This window comes from Colobus angolensis, unplaced genomic scaffold (assembly GCF_000951035.1).
Source record: "Colobus angolensis palliatus isolate OR3802 unplaced genomic scaffold, Cang.pa_1.0 Scaffold198, whole genome shotgun sequence".
NCBI lineage: Eukaryota > Metazoa > Chordata > Mammalia > Primates > Cercopithecidae > Colobus > Colobus angolensis.
Genome location: NW_012115132.1, coordinates 2071295 through 2091161, shown reverse-complemented (window position 1 = coordinate 2091161; position 19867 = coordinate 2071295). Strand labels below are relative to the sequence as shown.

At 41.5% G+C, this 19867-nt stretch overlaps 1 protein-coding gene across 1 annotated transcript in view; it reads right to left on the bottom strand.

The window, feature by feature from the left end:
- DSCC1 (DNA replication and sister chromatid cohesion 1) overlaps positions 1-6927 on the bottom strand; it is a 19982-nt gene extending 13055 nt beyond the window's left edge. Inside the window, exons 1-3 of the mRNA XM_011941065.1 lie at positions 6520-6927; positions 5025-5193; positions 2390-2524 (exon numbers count right to left, since the gene is read on the bottom strand). Of these exons, the coding sequence (XP_011796455.1) occupies positions 2390-2524; positions 5025-5193; positions 6520-6701 (486 nt within the window). The 5' untranslated portion in view covers positions 6702-6927. The remainder of the gene's footprint in view (positions 1-2389; positions 2525-5024; positions 5194-6519) is intronic.
- Between the last annotated feature and the right edge of the window lie 12940 nt (positions 6928-19867).

Here is a 19867-nt window from a genome sequence, read left to right as displayed (position 1 = left end):
CCCCGCCCGGCCTCTTTTTTTTTTTTTTTAATACAAGGTCTCATTCTGTCACCAGGCTGGACTGCAGTGGTGTGATCATGGCTCACTTGCAGCCCTGACCTCCTAGGCTCAGGTGATTCTCTCACCTCATCCTGGTGCAACTATGCCCAGCTAATTTTTAAAATTTTTGTAGAGACAGGTTCTTGCTGTGTTGCCCAGAATGGTTTCAAACTCCTGGGCTCAAGCAATTCTCCCACCCTGGCCTCCTAAATTGCTGGGATTACAGGTGTGAACCACTGCCCCCAACCCCAAAAATGTTAAATTTTATGTTATGTATATTTTACTGCAATAAAAAAACAGCAAGAAAGTCAAAAGACAGCCCACAAAATGGGAGAAAATATTTGCGAATAATATATCTGATAAAGGACTTATATCTAGACTATCTAAAGAATTCGCTTACAACTCAGTAATAAAAAGACAAATAATTAAAAATCAGGCAAAGAAACTGAATAGGCATTTCTCCAAAGATATACAAATCGTCAATAAGCCCATGAGATGTTCAACATCAATGGAAACTAGTGCAGCCACTCTGGAAAACAGTATGGCAGCTTGAAAGCTTATACAGAGTCACCACATGACCCATCAATTCCACTCCTAGGTACATACCCAAGAAAAATGAAAACATAGGTCCACATAAAATCTTGTACACGAATGTTCACAGAAGCATTATTCATAATAACCAAGAAGTACAAGTTACACAAATGTCTATTAGCTGACAAGTGAATGAACAAAATATGGGTATGTCCATAAAATGAGATATTACTCAGCAAAAAAAGGAATAAAACACTGCAGCCGGGCGTGGTGGCTCATGCCTGTTATCCCACCGCTTTGGGAGGCTGAGGCGGGCAGATCACCTGAGGTCAGGAGTCCAAGACTAGCCTGGCCAATATGGTGAAACCCCATCTCTACTAAAAGTAAAAAATTAGCTGGGCATGGTGGCGTGCACCTGTAATCCCAGCTATTCGGGAGGCTGAGGCAGGAAAATCACTTAAACCCAGGAGGTGGAGGTTGCAGTGAGCCAAGATTGTGCCATTGCACTCCAGCCTGGACAAGAAGAGCAAAACTCCATCTGCAAACAAAACAAAACAAACCACTGATACATGCTACAACATAAATGAACCTTGAAATGATTATGCTAAGTGAAAGAAGCCAGTCAGAAAAGGCCACATATTATATGATTTCATTTATATGAAATGTCCAGAATAGGCATATATATAGACAGAAAGTTTATTAGTGGTAGCCTAGAGCTAAGGGGAAAGGGGAAAGAAGAAGTGGTACTGGAAGGTGACAGCTAAAGGCTACAGTGTTTCTTTCTGGGGTTATAAAAATGTTCTAAATGTGATGGTGGTAATGGTTTCACAACTCTGTGAATGTACTAAAACGTATTGGTGAATTGTTTGGTATGTGAATTATATCTCAATAAAGCTGTTACCAAAAAATGTTTTAGAAAGAGCCCATTGGAAAAAAAGGTAACTTCTAGTATAAACATGGTCTTCATATACCAGCAGAGTTCTGTAATTTTTACATTAAAAACTTAAAAACTGGCCAGGGGTGGTGACTCACGCCTGTAATCCCAGCACTTTGGGAGGCCGAGGCGGGCAGATCACGAGGTCAGGAGATCGAGACCACCCTGGCGAACACGGTGAAACCCCATCTCTACTGAAAATACAAAAAAATTAGCCGGGCGTGGTGGCGGGCGCCTGTAGTCCCAGCTACACGGGAGGCTGAGGCAGGAGAATGGCGTGAACCCCAGAGGTGGAGCTTGCAGTGAGCCAAGATCGCGCCACTGCACTCCAGCCTGGGCGACAGAGCGAGACTCCCTCTCAAAAAAAAAAAAAAAAAAAAAAATTTAAAACTGTTTTTTACTTTGTTTACATTTTTCCATACTTTCAGGAATTAGTTAATTTTGACATTGGAGTAAGAATATCTTCTATTATGTTCCCTCTCAAGAGCATCTAGTCATATTTTTAATTAAATAAAAAAAATTTTTACCTCTAAAAAACTATTATTTCAAAGTTAAGAATATGAGAAGCTTTTAGCTATATAAATGGCATTATGATATATAGGATCTGCCTTAAAATACTCTAGAAAAATTAAAAAGATGGAAGGATAGAAAGGGGATAGAAGAAACAAGACTAACAGGACATTAATTGTTCCAGTGAATGATGAATATATGGGGGTCATTATACTACTCTGTCTGTTTTGGGGTATGCTTGAAATTTTATAACTTTTTTTTTAACACAAGCATTTAACAGCTATATAACATAAATTTTAAAAAGAATGTGATCATTAAGTGCCTCTGATTATAGTTGTTAAATTCCAAATAAAAAAGTGAAAATAAGAGTCTTACTTTTGAGCTATTTGAATCCTTCTCTTTTTGACTGTCAGGTCCTTCATACGGATTTTCCATCAAAAGTTTCTTTAGCTTCTTTAACTTAGGTCTACATCTTCTTAATTCCCAATAATTATTAGAGAAACCAAAGATCTGGAAATTATAATATATCATAACCTTTTAGGGGCCATTCTAAAGGAAAATTTCATACAAAATTCCAACTTATTAATCTGCCCCCTCAACAAGTACTGAGAAAAGGAAGCCCCAAGGTATTCTGCTTTGTATCGCAAAGGTATTTTTCCAGCCATCTCAACTAGATGGATGGGCATCCTCAAGACCATCTTTTCAGATCCCCTTAATAAGATACTGTCAACATTGTAAGAATCAATAATTGAGTGTCACATCTCAAATATACTCTGAAAACTAGAGTATGCCCAGAAAAAATGACCAGGATGGTGACAATTCTCCAAACCAGGTGGAAACAACTAAAAATGAATATACTTAGGCCAAAAAAAAAAAAAAAAAGCAGAAAATAGAGAAAAGGTATTATCATAGTCTTCAAATAGGGACGTTAAAGGGAAGAGGGAGTGTGTTCCTCATGTCAAAATGAGGCAAAAGTTAAAGGAGAGGTTTCTGTTTAATGCAAGATCTTTGTACTGTTTAGAACTGCAGCTAATTCCTCTGTTTGATTTGTGAAATACTGAGAGCCTACCACTCAAAATCTAGTTGATAAGAGGCTAGAGAATGGATGAGTATCTGTTATCCTTGCCTGCACCTATAGGACTTGCCTAGTTCCTAGCACTGAGTAGTTGCCCAATAAGTGTTTCATAAAAGAAAAAAAAAAAAGGCTAAACTGGATTACCTTTGGGATGCCTCCAACTCTGAAATGGAAGGACAGGGGATGCTTCTACTTTCAAACTAGGATAAGGCTTGATGGACAAGATGAGGCCTAGAGCCTGAAGGAGATGTTGCTGAATCTAAGGCCTCCCAAAGAAGAGCTTAAGGACCAAATCTGACAGACTGATTTTATCCATAGTTAAAAGTGGTTTGCTGTTTTATGATCATCTCAGGAAAAACAAAGCAAAACAAAAAAATGGCAGCCTTCTGGCTACATCCAATACACAGATATTGTGGTATGCTTTTGTGTGCTGGGGGAGGTTTGGCATAGTGTTTCAATTAGATGCCAACATTAAAAAAATTAGATTTCACCCCAAAAATCTAAATTTCAAGAATTACTTGGAAAAAATAAGTCTAGCAATGCTGGGCCTACTTTCCCACAAGGCAGCTGAGTAGTGGCCGTCCACCTACTTGGGGATTGTGTTTTGCAATTTGCTGTAGACTCAACCACTCCCTGTTACTCCTGGGTATCTACCACCATTTATCAACCCCAGCCTACTTCTTATGTAACCCCTTTAAGCATCTGAGGTTCAATCACGATTATGGCTTTGGTTAGTGAATCCTGAAGTTTTAGCCAATCTCAGAACATAGAATTTCCATAACAAGCAAGAGCTCAAAGATTCTTATAGATATTATTATGCCCTGACAAAAACATCTACAGAACACATAAGCAATGAAAAAATTACTTTTTTACAATAGGATGAACTGCCAATATTTTTAGTTAATTACAATGAAAGACTTAAAACCCTATAAAAACCAACCTAGTATATTGACTGGATGTTCCTCTGTTCTAGTAACATCACATGAATCACTGAAGCTTCCCAGCATTTTCCCTTCATTCCTCTCCAACTCTGTATTTAAGGATATAGTTGGCCTAAAGTCATTCTCAAAGAAATAAGGGCTATGCTTGGATTGTTATATATGTAACAGACAGAATAGAGATTTGTTTGGTTACTGCCATCAATATTCTCCAAAATAATTAAAAATTTGTTGTACTTGGTTACGGATACTAATGAACTAAACAAACTTCAAAGCTAAGAAACACACTTCTTCAAAAACTCAAATTTCTTCATTTCTTTTTTGGAGACAGAGTCTTGCTCTGTTGCCCAGGCTGGAGTGCAGTGGCGTGATCTCAGCTCTCTGCAACCTCTGCCTCCTGGGTTCAAGCAATTCTCCTGCCTCAGCCTTCCAAGTAGCTTGGATTACAGGTGTATGCCACCACGCCCGGCTAATTTTTTGTATTTTAGTAGAGACAGAATTTTACCGTGTTGCCCAGACTGGTCTCAAACTCCTGAGCTCTGGCAATCTCCCAACCTTGGCTTCCCAAAGTGCTAGGATTACAGGCGTGAGCCACCACACCTGGCTCCAATTTCTTCATTTCTCCTCCTCATAAATATTATCAAATGAACCAGTTATGGTTTGAGGGAGTCTCCTTTCAAAATATATCCACAGCAAAATCTACTAAAAATAGGTAGGATTTTTAGAATGAGTCATTGAATAACAAACTTTGCACATTATAGAAAAAAAGATCAAATTGTCTGGGACTTGAAAATCAAAATAGGAAAAATCAGACAAGTTCACAAGACTCCAACAAACAAGCAACAAACAAGCAAAATGCTGAGAAATTCAAATTTCTTTAAAGAACTTCTTAGATTCTCCCTGATTATAGACTTTACACGTAAATTTTGTAAAGACCAAATTACCATATCTGTTTTCATTCTCAGACTTTTATAAATCAGAGTACAGAAAAGAGCACCTCAGTGTGAATAATGTTACAGTGTGAATCTTCCTTCTTCAGCTGGTCTGGAGTTTTACAACCAGGAATGAAAAGCAACATATTGGAAGTGTCCGCTATCTTCAAGTCGTATGTTTTGTCTTTACTGCACAGCACAGCTTGCTCATCTTTATCACCACGAATCACAAGACTGTAGCAAAATGGGGGAAAAATACATGATTTATTGACACTCCAGTAGACATTTTCATTATAAACAGCTCTCAAACCCTCTAGGCTTACAGAACTTAGAATTAAGTTTTGATGCTGCCTCTGCCCCCTGCTAGCACAATGATGGATTCCACACAGCAAGCATTGGGCTGAGAGCCACACAGACAGCCCACCCAGAGCCTCATTAAGGAAAAATAACTAAAGATGGGCAAGACAGATCCATAGAGGCCAAGAGGACAAATGGCACTACATGGCATCTTTGTGCAAACTGCTGGAAAGAAGATAAGACAAAGCATCCTGAAGCCTCAGTCAAGCTGTCACAATTTTCTACAACATGCTAAAGTGGTACTTCTCAAATGTATGCATAGGCATCTTAGAGAATGTTGTTTAAAAGCAAAGTGGGATTCAGTGGGTCTGGGATGGGACCCAGGGTCCTGTATTTCTAACAAGCTCCCCAAGAAAGGCCAAGCTGCTGCTCCTGGTACCACCCAAGTGTCGTCCTTGTTTTGTTCTGAGTATCCCCTCACCATCAAAGCAGCACATCCTGGCCCAACCATAAGTTGTGTTGCAAAAAAATTGGGACCTTATGAAAAAAAGGATGCAGTGGTGAATGAAAAGTATGAAAAAGATATGTTTACAAACTGGACTAAACCAAAGACTTTGACAAAGGGATTTTGTCACAGCTGAAGAAAAGCAACGTTGTATCCCTTTGTCACAACGATTCTCTAGACTTCTCAAGACTGCTTTAAAAAAACTACCTCAACTTCGACTCTTAATCAATGATCTTGCAGCAACTTTGTTTCTGACCTGGAATTAGAAACAGCTTCAGATCCCTACTGAGCAAGTTTGCTTTGGGGTGGGTGGGGGTCTCACCCAATTACCAAGTCTGTAAGCTGATTCCCAACACTTCCTATCTATCGTCTGAGTAAAATAAATATAAGTGGAAGGCAAGAATTCTATAAATATTGGGTATCACCACTGTATTTTAAGGTAGAATGACAGGTGTCCTGTAGAGTCCCTGTAATCACCGGTAACTCTTCAAAAACTTCACTGAGGTTTTATTAGTATTTCCTGACCTGCTCCCGCTGACACACGCCTCCAAAGTCAGCTGGACCAGTGCTACTCATCACCACAGTGCAGCTACCTGGACTGCCCACCGGAGGCGTGGACTCCTCGGGAACAGGCAGCTTGCTATGAGCCCCCTGCCAAGTCAGTGCATCTCTCTGGCCGTTTCCTCATCCCGAGTTTCCCCGATTAGAAAATAACGTGGCCGGCCCGAGGCTGGGGGCGCGGCGTGTCCAGGGCTCACCTGTGTCCATCCTCCAGCTGCTGGCACAGCGTGGGCTCCAGCTCCAGCAGGCAGAAGTCGCCGGTGTCAGCGCCACTGGCCCCCGGGCCGAAGCCCAGGCAGTGCACCGCTGGCAGCAGTTCGGCCGCGTTCAGCTTGGCGATCTGCAGCGTCGCATCCACCTCCTCGCGGGTCCTCTTCATCGCAGCGCCGGGTCTAGGAGTCCCGCACGCCCGGGTGGCGGCGGGCTCGGCAGGCAAAAAATAAGTTCCCAAGCAGCGGGACGCTAGGAAACCTGAACGTTTCTAAAGCGCGCCAAGGCGGCAGTGGGCGTGTTTCCGGGGCGGAGCGCGCTGCGGGCACGCCCTCGGGATGGCCTGCACGCTCCTGGGTGCCTGAGCTCCTCCGTGCCCCACGCGGTACCGGACTGCAGGAAGGAAACGCGGCTTCCCGGGGGGCGGTCTCGGCGGAAGCTCGCAGGGCAGAGCTGCGACCCGGCAGGTTGGGACACGGATCCCTCGCACACCCTTTCCACTCTGCTCTTGCCCGCCCCCCATCCGATCTCCGGCCCTGGTTTCCAGCCGATGCTTCCATTTCCTCGCCGTCCACATTGTCTCATCTTCCGCCAGTGGCGGGCCCTGTGATAACCACTTGGCACGTATAATTCCATGAGCCCGTTGCCACAACCGTGTAAGGTGGGCCCCTTGGTCATTCCCTTTTGCCAGTGAGGAAGCAGGCTCCTTGCTTGTGATGGCAGAAGGAGGTAACAGAGTCTGACTCCAGCTTAGTCGACTGTGGCTCCAAAAGCTTCCTGCGGGGTTTTGTGCAAATAACCCATGCTTGGGAGCGAGGCCCTGAGAAGGAGTATCTCACTTCTTTGGGCCAGGGCACCATCATATTTGGAGACAATGGCGAGACTAGTCTATTCGTTGAATACCTAGTGTTGACTGATGCAGGTCTCGTTCAATAGAGGTTTATTTAACCAAGGTTGAGGACGCACCCGCAGGGAAAAACACAAGTCACAGGAGCATCTGTGACTTGCACATTTTCCAAAGGTTTGGGGAACTTGAGAGTTTTAAGAGAAAAGGTTTTTACTATGTACACATACATGGATTGCTTGCAACAGCATAATGTGTAAGCTTTCCCAGAGGTGCTTACAGACTCATTTAGGGACCTGGCTGTCCCTGAGAGCTAAAATAGTCTGGGAGAAATCACTTTACAGATGGTGACCTCCTACTAGTTAGTGCAAATCAGACCTTGCTTGAAGTGAAAGAAAGTGGTGGGTAAGGTGTTGAATTCAAAGGATCTGAGCAGGCATTTTTTTTCAACTCTTGGGTAAAATGATATGAAAATACCAGAGTAGGTCATCCCAGGAGTCTGGGCAGTGCTTTCATTGGTGGTGGAAAGGTTGGTTCATGTGACCTACTTCTTCACTAGCCTCTTTTAAAACATCTGAATGCATAGGAATTCGGTGGAATAAATCCTGAATGTGCAAGTGGTTGCCTGATGAGAAGTTATTATTGAAGAAAATCAACCGTTGTAGTTGCTCTATTAAATGGGAAACATTCCCTACAACTAGAAGCAGTGTCAACTAGAATCCTGACATTTACATCACACAGGCATGGCTGGGAATCCCAACTCTCTTCAGAACTTTGTGACCTAAGGCAATTTACCTAATTTCTCTGAGTACAACTTCCTTATCGATAAAAAAGGAGATAAGACCTACATTCTAAAATGCATGGCTGCTTAATAAATGGCAGCAGTTCTTTTTGTTTGTATGTATTCATTATGAATTTAATTTCTAATTAATGATATGAAATTATTGCCATTAATTTGATATTCTAGCAGGGAGTTGGACCTGGGTTCCTCTCATAAGATAAAATGATGATAGTTTTTATTTATTCATTCTTTAAAATTATGTTAATACGTTTTTCTACAGTAAGAAATTTTCTGTACCTTTTCAAAAAATGATTGAAGCTGGCTTAATCATTCATCTGGTAGGAGGAAAAAAATATTCCTTATCAGGTAAAAAAATGAACAGTTATAATAAATTTCAAAAGTTCTGTTCATGAGAACGGAATCAGCTAAAATTGATTCCGTTCTCATTGACACTGTACTCTTGATTATATTGCTCATATATTGTGTTTCATGGCACAAAATGGGAGTTTTATTTACTAAATCATAGTTCATATTATAGAATCATGTATGAAACTGTTTTCCTTTTATTTTCCTCTCCTCTTCTTTTTTATTCGATAAAGAGCACAGGGACAGTCGGGCGCAGTGGCTCACGCCTGTAATGCCAACACTTTGGGAGGCTGAGGTGGGCAGATCACCTGAAGTCAGGAGTTCGAGACCAGCCTGGCCAACATGGCAAAACCCTGTCTCCACTAAAAGTATAAAAAAATTAGCCGGGCATGGTGGCAGGCATCTGTAATCCCAGCTACCCTGGAAGCTGAGACAGGAGAATCGCTTGAACCCAGGAGGCGGAGGTTGCAGTGAGCAGAGATTGTGCCACTGCACTCCAGAGTGAGACTCTGTCTCAAAAAAAAGAACACGGTGACTTCCAGGCATTCCACAAACTGAAAATGTAGCCTTGGTTTGGGTCCTCATTCTTATATACTGTGACTTTCTAACAGATTTACCTGCTTTTCATCCCCCTTCCCACTGCCCTTCCATCTCTATACCACAATCAGATTAATTTTCTGAACCTTAAGTTATCTAATGACATTACACTATTCTGGCAGGTCACCAACCCTTCCCTCTCCTGTCAAAGCTCATACTCAAACCTCCACTGGCTTCTGGTTTTCTGTGCTCTGTGTTCGTTCTGCCTTTCCAGACTCCATGGCCCTGAGTACTCTTCACACACAAGATAGTCAAACCTACAGATGGCCCTGTCCTTCCCTACTTTCATGCTTGTGTGGCCAGGCATGTTTAATTTCAGCCATCATTTACAAATTATTATTATTATTATTATTTGAGATGGAGTCTGGCTCTGTTACCCAGGCTGGAGTGCAGTGGTGCAATCTCGGCTCACTTCTGCCTTCTGGGTTCAAGTGATTCTCGTGCCTCAGGCTCCCAAATAGCTGGAATTACAGGCGTGTGCCCCATGCCCGGCTAATGTTTGTATGGTTAGTAAAGATGGGTTTTCGCCATATTGGCCAGGCTGGTCTCAAACTCCTGACCTCAGGTGATGGTGATCCACCCACCTCGGCCTCCTAAAGTGCTGGGATTACAGGTGTGAGCCACTGTGCCCAGCTCATTTATAAATTACAAGAGTTTTCATTAACATTTTGGTTTTTTGTCTTTTTTAAAAAAAATCAGGATATCTCTCAATATGGGACTCATATTTCTGGATAGCAGCAGTGGGCTGGAGCTGCTAATGGTTTCTTCATAGTTCTTTTCAGGCCTGTGCCAGGCTCTCTCAATATGGAAACTTATATTATTCTTCAGTTCTGGGAAGTTTTATTATATGATTTCCTTGATAAGATCCCCTCACTCCTACGCCATCCCAGATTTTTTTTTTCTTTCCTTATTTTATTTCTTTTCTTTTTCTTTTCTTTCTTTTGAGACAGGGTCTCTCTCTGTTACCCAGGTTTGAGTGCAGGGGCTCCATCTTGACTGACTGTAACTTCTGCCTCCCAGGCTCAAGCTGTATTTTCACCTCAACCTCCCAAGTAGCTGGGACTACAGGCATGGGCACCACTGTGCCTGGTTAATTTTTGTACTTTTTTTTTTTTTTTTTTGTAGAGATGGGGTTTTGCCATGTTGGCCAGGCTGGTCTCGAACTCCGGGACACAAGTGATCCACCCGCCTCAGCCTCCCCTAAGTGCAGGGATTACAGGCATGAGCTACAGTGCCTGGCCTGTTCTATATTTTGGAAATCTACTTTTTATACTTTCTTATATAGACATGCAAGTTTCAATATCAGATATTTGGTTTTAGAAAGATAAAGAAAATAATAGAAAAAGTGGGGCAAAATGTTAACAATTGGTACAGCCAGGTAAAGTGAATAAAGGTCAGGGAAACTCAAAGCCTAGGTATAAGAAGTGAGTGATGGCCCTAGGGCAAGTATCAGGTTGATTGAGCAGCTAAGCTGGTAGTTCCCTCGCGTCCAGCTACAATGAGCTAGCAGTAACTCTGTAACCTAAAGCAGTGGGAGATGGTCTTGGATAGGCAGAGAAATGTGCCCCCTCCCCACCTTGCAGCTAATGAATCATGCAGCGGTGGGGAGCATCAGCTCCCAGAAGACAAACTACCACCAAACCTCCCTAATCAAGGTATGGCCTTACTCCCTCCCCACAATCTCTGGAGTTAGGGAGAGAACACAGAACAGCTGGTACACAAGGCTTCTCAAATATAAAGCTGAAGAGAGAATCATCGTTTGTGTATATCCAATAGCACAAAGTAGAGACATCTAAAATCATCAAATAGAAGAGTTAGCACTCAAGGAGGCAGAATAGAGCAAAAACCACATGACTTTATGGTAAATACACTATCTTCACAGTAATGGGAGATAATTCACAGAAAAGAGTCAATCAGAGATCAGAGATCATTTCCCTGCTTCCCAAATGTTGGTGCCATTTGGAATGACATATTTAGTATTTGGCAGCCCCTCACATTAGGTCTTTCACTCATGGAGTAAGAATTACTAGGCCCGGTATGGTAGCTCATGCCTTTGGGAGGCCAAGGCAGGAGAATTGCCTGAGCCCAGGAGTTCAGGACCAGCCTGGGCAACAGGGAGACTCCATCTGTACAAAAATAAAAAAGAATTATAGTAGAAAAGGCCAAGTAGAACACTGAAATAGACTTCATGCAGAAGTTAAAAACAGCATCACATAACAGTGGTAATGGTAAAAATTAATGCTACCCTTAAAGATGTAAAGAATGCAGAGATAGTGGTTCCTCTTATACCTGCATTTAATTCACCTGTCTGGCCCTGCAACTGCTATGATGAATGTCGTGTATTTCCTAAGACAGTTTAGCATGGCTTACGGTTTTTGTATCTGTTATGTCTGACCTCATCTCTCCCACCCTTTTTTCTTTTTTCTATTTATAGGCATATTTGTTTTGTTGCTTATTTTCTTCATTATCTTTCATTGGATTGCTTTTGTTTGATTTTTTCCTCCAGCAGTTTGGAGCATGTGTACCCTAGCCCGACTCATCCACGGCTTTCCCTTTTCCTCTTCAATGTTTCTTTGTAGCATTGGGCATGCTGACTTTCTTTTTTGTTTTGTTTTGTTTTTTTAGGTCTTTATTTACATCATATTGCCTCTTGCCATACAGGGCTCTGTCTGGCATTTTCTTCCTATGTTCTTTATCTGGGTGACACCTATTCGTTCTCTAGCCGATAACACTGTCTGATAGAACTGACTGAAATGTTGGAAATGTTCTATAGCTGCACAGTTCAAGTGGTAATTACTAGCCCCATGTGGCTTTTCAGTGCTTGAAATATGGACAGTGAGAATGAGTAACTGAATTTTAAATTGTATTCCATTTTAGTTAATTTAAATTTAAACATCCACCTGTGGCTAGTGGCTACTGTATTGGAATGCTAAACTCTAAATCAATAGTCGCTTCTCAGAAATCTTTCTCTGATCTCCGTGATCAGGTCAAATCTCTCTAATATAGGCTCTCATGGTAGAAGATCTTCTCATTTTTAGTTTTAAGTAAATTGCAATTTTATATTTATTTGTGTGATTACTTAATGTCTTTTTTGTCAGACTATAGACTTCAGTAAGATAAGATTTTGGTTGTCATTAAGCAAGTGCCCACCATGTAGTGGATCATGATATATATATTTGTTGAACAATTTGTTGAATGAATGAATGAATGAATTATAACAATGTTTTACCTCTAAGGAGAGCAGTAGAAGGGTAGATAAAAAGGGATTTCTGATTTATCTTTATATATCTCAACACAGAGAACATATTCATGCATTAAATATGTGCAATTAAAAACATTTTAAAATTTTCCTCAGCTTTACAAAACCCAGTGTACAGACAATAACTTCAGATGAACAGGTAATAAATCATACATGAATAAAGAGAAAGAAAAAAGGAAAGAGAAGAAGGGAGGGAAAAGGAGAAGGAAAGAGTTGATCATTCTATTTTGTGACACAGATTAAAGGGAGACAAGAATAGAAGCAAGAAGACCTGCTAAGAGGCCAAATGAGTGATGAAGGTAGCTGGATTTAAGAAGTAATTTGGGCTGGCCATGGTGGTTCTTGCCTGTAATGCCAGCACTTTGGGAGGCCCAGGTAGGAAGACTGCTTGGGGCCAGGGGTTTGAGACCAGCCTGAGCAACATAGTGAGATCTCCATCTCTACAAAAAAAAAAAAAATCTTTAAATAAAATAAAAATTAGTTGTTGTGGCACATGCCTACAGTCCCAGCTACTCAGGAGGCTAAGGCAAGAGGATCACTTGATCCCAGGTGCTTGAGACTGCAATAAGCTATGATTGCACCACTACACTACACCTTGGGTAACAATGAGACCCTATTTCTTTTTTTATTTTTTATTTTTTATTTTTATTTGTTTTTTTTGAGACAGTCTTGCTCTGTCACCCAGGCTGGAGTGCAGTGGCACGATCTCAGCTCACTGCAACCTCCACCTCAAAGGTTCAAGCGATTCCCTTGCCTCAGCCTCCTGAGTAGCTGGGATTACAGGTGTCTGCCACCACGCCCAGCCAATGTTTTTTGTATTTTTAGTAGAGATAGGGTTTCACCATGTTAGTCAGGCTGGTCTTGAACTCCTGACCTCAGGTGATCCACCCGCCTCGGCCTCCCAAACTGCTGGGATTACAGGCACCAGCCACCATGCCCAGGCCCTATTTTAAAAATAATAATAATAATCTGGAGATAGCCTGTAATCCCAGCACTTTAGGAGGCCGAGGTGGGCAGATCACGAGGTCAGGAGATCGAGACCATCCTGGCTAACATGGTGAAACCCCGTCTCTACTTAAAATACAAAATACAAAAAAAAAAAAAAAAAAAAAAATTAACCGGGTGTGGTGGCCGGCGCCGGTAGTCCCAGCTACTCGGGGGGCTGAGGCAGAAGAATGGCGTGAACCCGGGAGGCGGAGCTTGCAGTGAGCCGATATCGTGCCACTGCACGCCAGCCTGGGCAACAGAGCGAGACTCTGTCTCAAAAAAATTAATTAATTAATTAATTAATTAATAATCTGGAGATAGCATGGAAAACAGCGAACTTGGAGTTTGAATTAAGGTCTTGCCAGAAGCTAAAATATAAAACTTTAAAGTGTACATATATTGTAGTTATGAGAGTGCCTATGATTGAGATCATCCAGGGACAGTGTGATGTGCAACGGATAAAAGGGCTGGAGTTAAAGCCTGCTAACATTTGAGGTGGAAGCTTTGAAAGAAGTATCTCCCCAGAGGAAAGAATTGCAGGCAGTTGGAGAAATAGAATAAAGCAATGTCTTGGAAACTGTATTACTTTGTTTCAAATAAGCAAGTTCTGGTTTACAGCAAGATTCATTTCATTCTGTGAAAACTAGAGTAACTTAAATTTTAACTTCACATCTTTTGTTAAACTTCCAAGATTTTGCTTATAAAACAATCAGGATTTTTTCCCCACTAGATGGCGGTATTATTTAATGTTTTGTAGAGCAGCCTGCTTTGCCCTTTTTTTCTTCCGCTGCCTTAGAAAAGGAAAGTGAAGGAATATTTATTCAATATTTACTGAGTTAAGCACTTAACTGAGTACCCTGTATAGGCAGGGCGCGGTGGCTCACGCCTGGAATCCCAGCACTTTGGGAGGCCGAGGCAGACAGATCACGAGGTCAGCGTATCGAGACCATCCTGGCTAACATGGTGAAACCCCGTCTCTACTTAAAATACAAAATACAAAAAAAAAAAAAAATTAACCGGGTGTGGTGGCCGGCGCCGGTAGTCCCAGCTACTCGGGGGGCTGAGGCAGAAGAATGGCGTGAACCCGGGAGGCGGAGCTTGCAGTAAACCGAGATCATCGCGCCACTGCACTCCAGCCTGGGCGACAGAGTGAGACTCCGTCTCAAAAACAAACAAACAAACAACAACAAAAAAAAAACAACAACAACTGAGTACCCTGTATATGCTATCTCATGCAGTACCTGCGATAATGTAACTCAGAATCTTGGCATTTCTCTGTGCAAAATGCTTCAGTGGATTCTGATCTCCTTTAGAATAAAAACCAAAGTCCTTACCAAGGCCCATAAGACCTTAAATCTCCATTGCCCCCAGATACCATAACCCATACCTTGCCACATTTACAGAACACACTTTTACCTCAGGGCTCCTTTGTTATTTTAATCAACCTTTTTGAGGTATAAATTAAGTAAAATAAACTGCATCTGTTTAAAGTATACAGTTTAATCTTTTGGCACACGTACACACTGATACTTTCTCTTTCTTAGAGGCAGGAGAAAACTTTTTGGGGTGATGAGAATATTCTGCATATTTGGTTTTTAATATTCTGCACATTCTCTTCACCCCCAAAAGTTTTCTCCTGCCCTAAGTAAAAGAAAGTGAAGGAATATTTATGAAATACTAATTTCTATTTACTTTGTGTTTGCTTTACTCTTCTTTTTCTAGATTCTTATCATTGTGTTAGACCTTTCTTCTTTTCTAATATAAATACTTAAAACTATTAATTTTCCTCTAAGCTCTGCTCTAGTTACATCCCACAAATGTGGAGATGTAACTGAAGTATTGGAGAGTTATCTTTCTTTTCTTTTCTTTATCTTTTTGGAGACAGAGTCTCACTCTGTCACATAGGCTGGAGTGCAGTGGTGTAATCTCGGCTCGCTGCAACCTCTGCCCCCTGGGTTCAAGCTATTTTCCTTCCTCAGCCTCCCAAGTAGCTGGCATTACAGGTGCCTACCACCATGCCCAGCTAATTTTTGTGTTTTTAGTAGAGACAGGTTTTGCCATGTTGGCCAGGCTGGTCTTGAACTCCTGACCTCAGGTGAGCCACCCGCTTTGGCCTCCCAAAGTGCTGAGATTACAAGTGTGAGCCACTGCACCTGGCCGGAAAGTTATCTTTCATTATTACACAGTTTGAAATGTTTTATAATTCTTGTGATTACTTATTTGATCCATGGATTATTTGGAAGTGGATTGTATTTCCAGATATTTGTGATTTCCTAGATATTTTACTAATTTTTAATTTAATACTATCATGGTTTAATTTAATTTCATGCCATTATGGTATTGCTTATATGTGGAGGACATACATACTGTCTATGATTTCAATCATTTTGAATGTATTGAGACTTTCCTGGTGAAAATACTATTTTCTTATTTGTTTTTTCTCCTACTTTTTTCTTATTTCCCTCGCTTTTTGCCTGCTTGTGGACTATTTGAATTTTTAAAAGAATTTCATTGTAATTTATCTATTGTCATTTTAGCCCTTTCTCTTTGCATTTTTTTTTCAGTCATTATTGTAGAGGTTAAAATCTACATCCTTAACTTTTCACTGCACACTTAGAGTTAACACTGATCAGTTCATTTATCATGTAGAGAACTTGCAGTCATATAGATCCCTTAAGACCATCTTTCCATCCCTTGTGCTATGGTTGTTCTATGTATCATATCTACATACATTATAGACAATGGTGGCTGGTTAATGTTTGACAACCGGATCTAAAGAAAAAGATCCAGTTTACAGTGTTTGCTGATTTCCATAGTGTAAATATTCCCACCATGGCCAATTTCAAGTTACCAGTGTATCTTCAACTGGTTCATAAATTTTCTGAAAATTTAGCAATTGGTTCTCACGAGCTAGTACATGCCAGCTTTAGTATCCTGCTGATTATAAACCCAACAATGTTATAATTTCACTTTAAACAATCACATATATTTTAAAGAAATTAAGGCCAGGCGCAGTGGCTCATGCCAGCACTTTGGGAGGCCAAGGCAGGTGGATCACCTGAGATCAGGAGTTCGAGACTAGCCTGGCCAACATGGTGAAACCCCGTCTGTACTAAAAATACAAAAATTAGCCAGGCATGGTGGCATGCGCCTGAAATCCCAGCTACTCGGGAGGCTGAGGCAGGAAATCGCTTGAACCCGGGAAGTGAAGTTTGCAGTGAGCTGAGATCACGCCATTGCACTCTAGCCTGGGCGACAGAGCAAGACTCCAAATCAAAAATAAATAAGAAATAAAAATAAAGAAATTAAGAGAAAAAAATCTGTATTTTCCAAGAGATATACGTATATCATTTGTTATGCTCTTCATTTCTTCCTAAATTCTGAGTTTCTAATCTGGTACCATTCTCATCAGCATGAAGGACTTCCTTTGCATTTCTTGTGGTGCAGGTTTCCCGGAAACAAATTTTACTAGTGTTATTTTGTCTTAAAATATTTTTGCAGGTTTATTTTTTGTGTGAAAAACAAAAATGATTTAAAAATTTAAGAAATATTTTAATTTCATTTAAATATTTGGCCAGGCATGGTGGCTCACACCTGTAATTCCAGCACTTTGGGAGGCAGAGGTGGGCAGATAACCTGAGGTCAGAAGTTCAAGACCAGCCTGGCCAACATGGTGAAACCTTGTCTCTACTAAAAAATACAATAGCCAGGCATAGTGGTACACACCTGTAATCCCAGCTACTCAGAAGGCTGAGGCGGGACAATCGTTTGCACCTGGGAGGCGGGGGTTGCAATGAGCTGAGATTGAACCATTGCACTCCAGCCTGGGTGACAGAGCAAGACTCTGTCTCAAAAAAAAAAAAAAAAAAAAAAAAAATTCTTTATAGTCTAGAATCCTGCTTTTATAGCTTTTTCTTGCAGCATTCTAAAGAGATTATTGTACTGTCTTTGACCGCCATAGTTTCTCAGTAATCCATTTCTTTTGAATAGTTGTTCATCTAAATATGATGGGTTGCTTTTCTCTATCTATGTTAAAGATTTTTCTCAGGCTGGGTGCAGTGGCTCACACCTGTAATCCCAGCACTTTGTGAGGCTGAGGCAGGCGGATCACAAGGTCAGGAGTTCAAGACCAGCCTAACCGACATGGTGAAACCCCGTCTCTACTAAAAATACAAAAATTAGCCAAGGGTGGTGGCGCATGCCTGTAATCACAGCTACTCAGGAGGCTAAGGCAGGAGAATCTCTTGAACCCAGGAGCTGGAGGTTGCAGTGAGCCAAGATTGCACCACTGCACTCCAGCCTGGGCAACAGAGCGAGACTCTAACTCAAAAATAAATAAATAAATAAAGATTTTTCTCTTTATCCCACATAAACAAAAGCATGCTGGGGCCCTGAATAATTGTTTAGAGTGTAAATGAGTCTTAAGACTAAAAAGTTTGAGGCCAGGCATGGTGGCTCACACCTGTTATTCCAGCACTTTGGGAGGTCAAGGCAGGAGGATCACTGGAGGTCAAGAGTTCAAGACCAGTCTGGCCAACATGCTGAAACCCCAACTCTACTAAAAAATGTAAAAATTAGTCATGTGTGCCCGGGCATGGTGGCTCATACCTGTAATCCCAGCACTGTGGGAGGCCAAGGCAGGTGGATCACCTAAGGTCAGGAGTTCGAGACCAGCCTGACCAACAAGGTGAAACCTGGCTACTAAAAATTAGCCAGGCATGGTGGTGTGTGTCTGTAGTCCCAGCTACTTGGGAGGCTGAGGCAGGAGAATCACTTCAACTCGGGAGGTGGAGGCTTCAGTGAGCCCAGATCACATCACTGCATTCCAGCCTGCGTGACAGAATGAGACTGTCTAAATGAGATTTCTAAAAAATGTTTGAGAACTGTGGATTTATATAGCATCTCCTGCGGGTGGAGTGGGGATAATCTCTAACTTACATTTAATAGCGATGCCATGGACTCTGCTGCCTGTTGGAATCTTCACTCTGCCACTTACTGGTTGTATGACCTTGGGGTAAATTTCTTTAACTTTGCTTCAGTTTCCTTTCATATAAAATAGAGATGATGATACTAGCTAGTCAGGATCCCAGCAGAAACACAGAACACTCACTAAGCATTTAAGAGAGAGGAGAATTTATTATAGGAAATGGATTTTATGTGTAATAGAAGATCTGAGAAGCCAAGAAGAGGAAAGGAGAAGCAACTGAGAGAATAGTGACAGCAGGAAGCCTCTACCATCCTCAAGCCAGAGAGACAAGAGAAAGGGGCAGTGTTCCTGGTCCCTAGGAGCTGTGGTTCCCCTGGGAGATATAATGGACCTGTTGAGGAAGACCTAAAGCCACAGAAACAAATAATGTGAAGGAGAAATGTCCTGACTCCTCCTTTATGCCTGCTTTGCAATCTCCCACCAGTACCTCCCATTAACTGAATCTAACTGGAAGCCACATTTCAGTGACTGGGCCTGGGAAATGCAGCATGCAGGGTCCGGCCCCTTGTGACATAGAGTAGAACTAGGAAAGGATCTAGGAATTAGAGAGCAAACAGATCCTAAAAGATTAGCCTCTGTCTCATAGAAACATTGTGATTAAATGATTTAACATTTGGGAAACAGGCCAGGCGCAGTGGCTCACGCCTGTAATCCCAGCACTCTGGGAGGCCAAGATGGGCAGATCGCAAGGTCAGGAGTTTGAGACCAACCTGGCCAACATAGTGAAACTCTGTCTCTACTAAAAATACAAAAATTAGTCAGGTGTGGTGGCGTGCACCTGTAGTCCCAGCTACTTGGGAGACTGAGGTAGGAGAACTGCTTGAACCCAGGAGGCGGAGGTTGCAGTGAACTGAGACTGACCATGCCACTGCACTCCAGGCTGGGTGACAGAGTGAGACTCTGTCTCAAAAAAAAAAAAAAAGAAAAGAAAAGAAATTGGGAAACGTTTAGGATTGTATCTCGCACATAATAAGTGCTCTACGGGGGTTTGTTAAAGACAGCATTACTTCCAACTGTTATACTCATAATACTGTTTTTGTGTTTGTTTTAGGGTATTAAGACTTTTTATTATGACAACCTGCAAAGTTTTGACCTTTTGGTTTTAGTGCCTCTGTTGAGAGAACTCTTGTGGCCCTCTATCAAGCAAAACTTTCCAGTAAGCACACATATTTATATCAAATTCAATGATTTTTCCAGGTCATCTATTGTGATGGACAAAGGTAAAGATATTTGATAACTTCTTCATCAATGGTATTTTCATTTGAATACAAAATAATATTTTAATGTTGCAAGGCACTGAATAAGTACATTTTCTGTGCCTAGAACTGGGCTAGACCCCACAAAGGAAGAAAGAAGGATGACAAGGTGCCATGCTTATTTATAATTTAGGAGGAGAGAGAAGACATACACTTAAGAAACAAAATCTATTCCATGCTATATTGGAGTATGCTGGGTTATATAACATAATGCTGACTGAGGAGTATGACAGTGCAGGAGTCAGAGCAGGGTGATCT